The 9,528-nt window shown below is 36.9% G+C and overlaps 1 protein-coding gene across 1 annotated transcript; it reads left to right on the forward strand.

Annotated features, from left to right (window-relative positions):
• Positions 1-2,458: 2,458 nt before the first annotated feature.
• Positions 2,459-9,236, forward strand: FUC95A (1,2-alpha-L-fucosidase). Its single transcript, XM_086645190.1, has 10 exons — positions 2,459-3,028; positions 3,275-3,420; positions 4,660-5,558; positions 5,684-5,816; positions 6,238-6,396; positions 7,277-7,501; positions 7,603-7,704; positions 8,005-8,140; positions 8,422-8,617; positions 8,695-9,236. Exons 1-10 carry the CDS (start codon positions 2,809-2,811, stop codon positions 9,008-9,010), a joined length of 2,532 nt encoding a protein of 843 aa, XP_086501316.1. The 5' UTR covers positions 2,459-2,808; the 3' UTR covers positions 9,011-9,236.
• Positions 9,237-9,528: the final 292 nt, after the last annotated feature.

Genomic DNA, 9,528 nt, shown 5'->3' on the forward strand with positions numbered 1-9,528 from the left:
AAAGACTCTAACTAGTCTATAACAATAACTGGTAGCCTAATTGGTTAGTGCATCCTTCTCCAATGTCGAGGTCCCAAATTCGACCCACTGGAAGTGTAAATCCAGTAACATTGAACTTTAGTTATTAAAATTGTATAATATAATAAATAATTGATGTATCAGTGCCTTGTAACGACTAACGTAGAACATAGTCAATCGAAAAAAGAAACAACTCTAACCATAATAAAAGGAAGTTTCAATTTCTTAAAGGTGTCTTTCTTAAATTAAACGTTTCTATGTGTATTTGAAAATTTATTTTTGTGTTATGGTATTTATGTGTTTATTTATATAGTTGAGTATTATTTCTATTGTCGCGATATAACAATAATATTTTCTTACGAAACACCATATTCTAAATTAGTAAATTTAAGCAAATTATGTCAATGAGTTATTATTAAAAATTGCACAATTAGGAACTACGTCTGCCAAGTGCCAACCACCAAACCTACTCTTTCAACGAAACAAAAAGACGACAAACGTACTAATTTACCAAATGTAAGGTTAATAATTAACTCAAAAAAGGTTTCAAAATTAAAGAGTTAGAAATGAAAAGACGGAGTCAATAACTGGTAGTCCAGTTTGTAAGTGCATCTACTCCGTAATGTGGAAGTCCCATGTTCAATCACATAGAAGTGCAAATTTAGAAATAATTGAATTGTCAGCTTTATGCAATTTATTTTGGGTTTTTTGAGCTTACCCCCTCATCACTAATTGCTAATTGAGTTTACCCCCTCAATAATGGGTAATTGAGCTTACCCCCTTAGATTTACTATTTTTGACAAAGACACAGAGGTTGTGTTTGGCGTATGTGAAATAAATGTGATTACCAAGAGCAATTATCCTTCAATATGATCACTCGTAGTTATTCCACCTTACTTTATTATTTTATTTCGTCGATAATATGATTAGCAAAGATGAATTTTGTTTGTACATTATTGAATTTATGATTTTGTTATCCCATGCCAAACATGTCCTTAGTAGTTTTGCCAAAAATTCTAAACTCAAGGGGGTAAGCTCAATTAATAATTACGGGAGGGGGTAAACTAAATTATTAATTAGTATTGAGGAGGTAAGCTCAAAAAACCCATTTATTTTTGTTGACTTCTAAGTTATTAATTTCGTCAAACTTTAAACCAGTAGTAATTCGATAAATATCATGTTTATCACATATGTATCAATATCTTTATTACGACAATTATAATAATATTTAAAAAGAAATGAAATGGCGGTGGCAAAGAAGTAATGGATGATTGGATGTCCATCATGGGTGACGTCTGCTGTAAATGTGTTATAATGTGTAGGAGGAGGGTCCATTTAGGGGTGGGGCCGTGGGGTGGTGTAGGTTTTAAAGTAACAAACCTCACGTAATAATCTCTCTATCCCTACACCCACACTTGGTTTTACTAAATAGCCTTCACATCCGTCACACTTTCCTACGCGTGACGTGATTGCCTCAATACTAGTATCTTCAGGGTTGGCCCACCCCCAAATTGCTCTTGGGGGCTTGGGGCCTCCTTTTGTAGGCGCCCCCATGCAGATCTAAAATTGCTCTCGGGACTTGCACTCTTTTCATTCCTTACTCAAAAGAAAAAAAAAAAAAACTCTTTTCATTCCTTCTTCGTCTTTATATCTCTGCCTGCTCTCCTTAAGATCTTACAATAAGTCAATTGTAGTCCAAGTGATCGATAATGTTAATATAAACTCTAAAATATTAGAATTCCCAAATTCGATTTGCGGAGAAAGTGAATCCATGGTTTATTGAATTTAGAGTGTTAAGGTAAAAATAATGTAGTTGAAATTTAGGCCCAGTTTATTTAGATTTTACGTCTGTTTTGTAAGAATTTAAATCAGACGGTTATCGTGTTTATAATATTTGATGTATCAATGCCACTATAATGCATTTCGTAGATCCTAGTCAATTTTCGAAAAAAAAAGATAGTGCAAGGAAACCTTAGGACTTTGGAGTTTGAAAATCCGAGTTTGTTTCTGAATTTGCTGCCCTTATTTCTTTTTCTTCTTCTTCTTCTTCATCTTCATTTGTTATTCGTTTCTTCTTCTTCTTTTCTAGAACAAAGATGTGTTGATGCCTTTGATTTGCTTTGTGCTCTAAAGTTCATCTTCTCCTATGTTGACATAGATTTGCTATATGTTCTAGAATTCCAACGCGAAGATAAAGGTTGAACCGAGATTCTCGGACTGGCCCAATTCTAGCCCCAAAATCTTGCCTTGGACTTGCCCAGTCCGAGGCAATGCTTTGGGGCTTTGGCCTCAGAGCGGTCAATCCGATAAGGGCGCCCGTAAGTCAATGGAAATCAAAGAAGCCCCCATGAGAAGTTTTGCCATTCCCCTATAGACGCACCCTATGTTCAAACTTTTAACCACCGCAACTATAATACGTGGCGTCAAGGAAATGAAGAGCGCAACCCAACACCCAAATACCAAACACTCCCCTACTCCCAACTGATCGTATATCTGACAAAAAAAAAAAAGGAAGAAAAAAACAGAGTCGAATGGCGCCACAGTCCGTAGTCTAACGCCCTCTGTCAATCACTTATTATCCCTCTCTCTCTCTCTCTCTCTCTCTCTCTCTCTCCCTCACTCACTTTCTCTCTCTACTCTGTACACAATTCACCCTCTCTCTCTCTCTCCCTCTCATTTTCCTACCCCTTCCCTACACAATTCACGTTACCTACTCTTCAACAAACAGAGAAACATAAACATTAAAAAAACACACAACTCTCTTTCTCTCTACCCATCTCTCTGGTTTTCATGGAAGATGATAATGAAGACTGGGTTTTGGTTCGTCCTCCACTGGAAACCGACTATTGGAATCCAACCTTGAATTTTGCCGAAATGGGTACCAGTGATCCTCTCAAGGTTCAGTTCTCTGCTCCTGCTAAGCATTGGACCGACGCCGCGCCCATTGGCAATGGAAGTCTTGGTGCCATGGTTTGGGGTGGAGTTGCCTCTGAAACTCTACAACTTAACGGTAAAATTCTTATAGTACTATGATATCTTCATTTCTGATCTTGATTTTTAAATTAAATTCTGGGTCCTTTTTGTAGTTTAGTTTAGATGATGATTTCTGGGTATATAAAACTGTCTGATATGTGAAATTCCTCTGGCATTGAACTAAAATTAGAGATCTTTAACAGATTTGATTTTTTGTTCTGGATGATTTATCTTGATTGATCGATTGATTGTTGTTTTGAACTTATACTTGTTTTGTATTCAGAGGATACTCTGTGGACTGGGGTACCAGGGAATTATACTAACCAAGATGCCCCAAAAGCACTTTCAGAGGTTAGAGACCTAGTAGATAAAGGTCAATATGTTCAAGCAACTGAAGCTGGATTCAAATTGTCTGGCAAACCCTCTGATGTATGTTCTACTCTACATTTCATTTCGATTTTATTTACTATTTTGTTTCTTCTAGGGTAATTTATGGGATTATTATAATCAAAATGAGAAAAATTCACTTGATTATTATTGGGATTCTTAAATTTGATTTTGTTGTAATGTTCGTAAGTGGACATATTTTACCTAGACTCATTCAACAATGTCTGAGTTGATTGATAAAACAATAAATTGATGAATAATGCTACATGTATCAGCTTTCGTGATCACATTATTAGCTGTTTCCCTCATCGTCTAAATATTAATTAGAATTTGCAAAGTAGGTAACCTTTGGGCAATATTTTCCTTGCAACCCGGTTTTTAACGAGAGGTAGACCCAATTGGCTGTCACATTGGACCTGAGCTAGTGTCTCCGGGGTGAGTCGAGACTTAATGACCTTAACCCTGCGTGGAAGGGGAGTGTCTAGTGACTCCAGATCTGGAGTAGAGGGGTAGTGTCGAGTGACTCCAACTCTGGCGTTGAGGGGAAACATTAGCATTATTTCACATCACTTGGGCATCAAAATTTGCAAAGTAGACAAGTTTCCTTGCAAGCCGTTTTTCAAGGTGAGTTAGGCCTAATTGGCTCTGAACACATGAGGTGGCAACCATGTGACACGTGCGACATGCTGATTGTATTAGGTTTCGGTCAACTTGTGTCATTAAGCTTGTCAATGGTTCTAAAGTTAAATTATTTGTTAATTAATTGTACAATTAAATGAATAATTATGGAAACATTATTTATTTTCATTAGATACTTTTCTCCCTTAGAGAGTCCCACATTATTTGTAGTTGCAATTTATAGTTGTTAGAACAAAGGAAGTATAAGAACATAGTTTTACATTAGGATATAAATCATTAATATCAACTTTAGGTAATACCGAATGATGTAATTAGAACCTTATTCAAAATTCTAATACTATATAAGTTGACCATTGTGAAAGTACCCATCACTTGTAGTATATCATCATTTTTATAAGTGGCTATACTACCATTTAATAACAAGAAATTAGATATGAGTTTCATATAGGAGGTATAATGTATACTTCCACATCTTTACAGTTCAATTATTTTCTAATGCGTTGAATATAAAATGCTGTGTGTGCAAGAGAAATGGGTCTCGTGACTCTCATGCCAGTTCCTAGATTGTTTTTTTCAGTAATTCTAGGATGATACTATTGGATACTTAACGTTTTACATTTGAACTTTCCTTGTATTGTGAAGGTTTACCAGCTTCTAGGCGACATCAAGCTAGAATTTGACGATTCTCATATTAAATATGCTGAAGAATCTTATACACGAGAACTTGACTTGGATACTGCAACAGCAAATGTGAAGTATTCCGTTGGGGACATAGAGTTTAAGAGAGTACATTTTAGCTCATATCCTGATCAAGTAATTGTGACCAAGATCTCTGCTAGTAAATCAGGGTCTTTGTCCTTCACTGTCTCTCTAGATAGCAAGTTACATCATCATTCCTGGGTAAATGGCGATAATCAGATTGTTATGGAAGGAAATTGTCCTGGTAAAAGAATCGCACCTAAAGAGGATGATAATCCAAAAGGGATCCAGTTTTGTGCAGTTCTCGGCTTACAGATTAGTAATGGCGTAGGAGTAGTAAATGTTTTGGAGGACAGAAAGTTGAAGGTCGAAGGTTCGAACTGGGCTGTCTTACTACTCGTAGCTTCATCTTCATTTTCTGGGCCATTCACCGACCCAAAAGACTCTAAAAAGGATCCGACTATGGAGTCTCTCAACAAACTGAATTCTTTAAGAACATTTTCGTACTCTGATCTTTATGCACGTCATTTAGATGATTATCAAAAACTTTTCCACCGTGTTTCTTTGCAGCTCTGTAAGAGCTCTAAGAAAACTAAAAGTGATAACTTTCATAGAATAGAAAATCACGAATCCTCGAGAAATGATTCTGATATCAATGGAATGAAGAATGGTAATGTTTCTACTGCAGCAAGAGTGAAGTCCTTTAAAACTGACGAAGATCCTAGATTAATTGAGCTTCTGTTCCAGTATGGTCGCTATCTGCTTATTTCTTGTTCAAGGCCTGGAACTCAGCCCTCAAATCTACAAGGAATATGGAACAAGGATATCGAGCCACCATGGGAGTATGTGCTAGTCTACTTAGTCTTGCTATGGCAAATTTATTATTTTGAACGCTCAATTTTGGTACAGAGACAAAATTATGCATGGCTAAGGATGTATTTGAACAATATTTTTCGTTTCTTTTCAGTGGTGCTCCGCATTTGAATATCAATCTCCAAATGAATTACTGGCCTGCGCTTTCTTGTAACCTCCGTGAGTGTCAAGAGCCCCTGTTCGATTTCATCTCATCTCTTTCAATCAATGGGACTAAAACAGCACGAGTAAGCACTCATTTAGTAAACATGTCGTAAATCTTGTTACTCCTTGAATATCAATTGCATTTAGATGTAATAGTGAAAGGTCTCTCTGAGTATGGTATTACTATCAAAATAAGTATTGACTTTTAAGCAAGGTTAGTATTAAAGATAGGATATTATGGTGGGCACAAGACTGTAAAATATGTGAAAAAGTAAGTAACTAGACTTTATGTGGTATTACACCTTATAGCGGTGGAATACGCTTGCCTTATCTACTTAGGACATACTAGATCTTGAAGCATTCATATTCTACTTCCATTTTGTAGGAACACCCAACATGGTGAAGAGAACATAACGACCTTTATTTTTCATCTCATGTATAAAATATTTGAGAGCTTGACTTAAAGATTTGGTTTAGTAACTAATCGAAAGAATTACATTTTAGGTCAATTATGAAGCTGGTGGTTGGGTGGCACACCAAGTATCAGATATATGGGCAAAAACATCACCAGACTTCGGAGATCCCGTTTGGGCTTTTTGGCCAATGGGTGGTGCTTGGCTTTGTACACATCTATGGGAGCATTATACTTACACCATGGACAAAGTAGGATTCTGAACTATTCTCTTGAATTATTCATCAGTGTTTCTTTATATTAGTTAGCTCAAATAGTATGTTATAACAACGCGCTTCTTGCTTTATCTATGGTTTTACTTCATAAAGATAACCATGGTAGCTAAAACAAGCCATTTCTAGGTCTGTGGAGTCAAGATGTTAAGTTTGAGGGTGACATGGAGCATCTGTGACCGTTGGGCCCATCACTTGCTGGCCTAGCTCTGATACAGTGATACCATGTTAAGTTTGTGGTCATCCAACTTAAAACCAATTGGCAGTGAGTGTAGATGACCTAAATTTAGATTCTTGTCTATGAGGGTACGCTTTGTCCGTATTGGACTATTCTTACATGAGATACTGATGAGACTATCATTGGCTATATTAGCTCCAACCCAAATATCACAGCCACCAAATATGAATTCGTGTAGGAATTCACATATTCGAATATTCCAATCATATAGTTTGGGTTGGTTGACCACAAACTTACCAATTAAGGGACATCGATGATGTGTAAAGGGAAATAGTACGACCTAAGTTGTAGGTAATGCACTATCGTTAAATTAGGAGATATGGAAATTTAATGGTTGTTCCAAATCAAAATCAACTGACAATGAGTGGAGAGACCTCGATCTTAAACTTCCCTTAATCCATGTCGGACACTGTGACCATTCTCACATGGAAATTAAGAGTCCATTGAATTGCAGTAGTTAAGATACATTATAATAATTTATATTAACTTTTTAGGTTTTGGAACTGAGATGTAAATTTTGGAAAATGCTACATTGGAAGTTTTAGAACATGATATATATTTTTCTGGTTTATCTTGATTGAACTTCTGTGATTAAGTTTCTCAGTCCTTTTGGGTGCTTAGGAATTTTTAGAAAAGAAAGCTTATCCGTTGCTCGAAGGCTGTGCATCTTTTCTGTTGGATTGGCTAATTGAAACCCCTGGAGGATATTTGGGGACCAATCCATCAACTTCTCCAGAGCACAGATTTATCGCCCCAGATGGTAAGCCTGCTAGTGTGAGTTACTCGACCACTATGGACATCGCAATCATCAGGGAAATTTTCTTCGAAGTTATTTCCGCATCTAAGGTAATTTGTTCAGAATGAGCCTTAACGTATGAGAAGTCATATTACCAATCTTGACTGCATTAGTATTAAACTTCGCTGATTTGGTTCCTTTGTGTAAGCAGCTTTTGGGAAAAACCAAGGATGATTTAGTCGAGAAAGTTCAAAAAGCACAACAAAAGCTTCCCCCAACAAAAATTGCAAGAGACGGTACCATCATAGAATGGGTAAGAGAGAAAAAAACGGACTATGATTTTCGGCTTGTATCGTATAGATATATACCATTATGAGTTCTACTTGTGCGTGTCGCTTTGGGCCTTTCTTGCACCCAAGTGGTTTTGGACCTCTCATCCAAAAGCTAGATCAAGAGATGAAGCTTTCCCTCACACTTATAAAGTGATACCACCCCCTCTTACAACCAAACTGAGACTAACTCCAACATCTTTTTTTTCATATATAAATACACAAATTCTTATTTGCATGCATAACGAGCTTTCGTTCTAAAATCCGGTGTTTACGTGATGCAGGCAAAAGATTTTCAAGATCCAGAGGTGACCCACCGCCATTTATCGCACCTATTTGGTCTGTTCCCAGGCCATACAATAACTGTTGAGAGAACTCCAGATCTTTCTAAAGCTGCTGACAACACACTCTATAAACGAGGTTCGTTTAGGAAAATTTTATCTCGTTGCATAATGGTGAATGTTTCACGAGCTAACAGGCCTTATCGATTGGACCTAATTTATTTGCTAGGACTTTATGGTTCCGTTGTATCTATAGAAGTCTGTGTTCGATGTGGACTAAGAGGACTCCTTTATGTGATTGGTGGGGAATTATGTGATTCGCTCCACTCATCACATAGTGATTTCTTCTTGGCCCATGTCGATAAATAATTGAAGGTTTGAGAAATGAAGCATGATCTGTATTTTATCCATCTTGAACAGGGGAAGAAGGGCCTGGATGGTCAACTACATGGAAAGCTTGTCTATGGGCTCGTCTTAAAAGCAGCAAACATGCATACCGAATGGTAAAGCATTTGATCGACTTAGTAGACCCAGATCACGAAAGTGACTTCGAAGGAGGCCTTTATAGTAACTTGTTCACTGCACACCCTCCTTTCCAAATCGACGCCAATTTCGGGTAAGCAACCTACAAAAAAAATGAACTTACAACAAATAAATGACTCTATTTATTAATTATGTGATTTCTGGTTTCAGTTTCTGTACAGCAATTGCAGAAATGCTCGTTCAGAGTACGGTGGATGACTTGTATTTACTTCCGGCTCTTCCTCGAGATATATGGGCAAATGGATGTGTTAAAGGTCTTAAGGCTCGTGGTGGACTGACGGTTAATATCTGCTGGAAGGAAGGAGAACTTCATGAAGTTGGTTTATGGTCGAAAGATAAAAGTTCTTCGAGAAGGCTGCATTATAATGGAGCCATAGTTACAAGTAGTGTACTATCTGGTAAGGTTTACACATTCAACAAACAGTTGAAATGTGTGTTGAGTCAAAATCTTGCAGAAATGTGTTAATTTTGTTCAAGAGTGACAGGAATCTTAGATAGAATATTCATTTTTTCCATAGCCATGACAAACTGGTATTTTTAGTCGAGAGAAAATGGAAATTTCTGGTACGACAAACTTCATTATTGCTCATGTCTGAGGGGGAAGAAGTGAATCATTTGAGTTGTGAGTTTTGTGAAAGGAATTAAGCTTATAAGCCTATTTATACTATTTAATGGCAAATTTAGTTCCATGAGTTTTGGATATTGTCAGTTAAAAGGTGTGGGTTTATCATTGTTTTGAAAACGTTGAAGGCAAGATGCCCTAAAGAGGGCTATTCACTTTGTATTTATAGAAAGGTTTCATGTACAAGATTACAATACTAGACATTGAAGTCATAGACAATTACATTGTGTACATAGACAATTACACATATATATAAATGTATGTTGACACCCCCCCTCAAGCCGAACCTCGGGGACCGAGTGAAAGCTTGATACATAGCTCTTGAAACCTTGATGTTGGAAGACCCTTGGTGAAGATATCCG

This window comes from Eschscholzia californica, unplaced genomic scaffold, assembly GCF_041429995.1.
Source record: "Eschscholzia californica isolate CP2 unplaced genomic scaffold, dmEscCali1.0.p SCAF_6, whole genome shotgun sequence".
Lineage (NCBI taxonomy): Eukaryota > Viridiplantae > Streptophyta > Magnoliopsida > Ranunculales > Papaveraceae > Eschscholzia > Eschscholzia californica.

Excerpts from the sequence above, each read along its gene's own strand:
- FUC95A (XM_086645190.1), top strand. The coding sequence starts at position 2,809 with ATGGAAGATGATAATGAAGACTGGGTTTTGGTTCGTCCTCCACTGGAA. Across the intron at positions 3,029-3,274 it reads TGAAACTCTACAACTTAACG|AGGATACTCTGTGGACTGGG; the intron begins GTAAAATTCTTA and ends TTTTGTATTCAG. Across the intron at positions 7,705-8,004 it reads ACGGTACCATCATAGAATGG|GCAAAAGATTTTCAAGATCC; the intron begins GTAAGAGAGAAA and ends TACGTGATGCAG.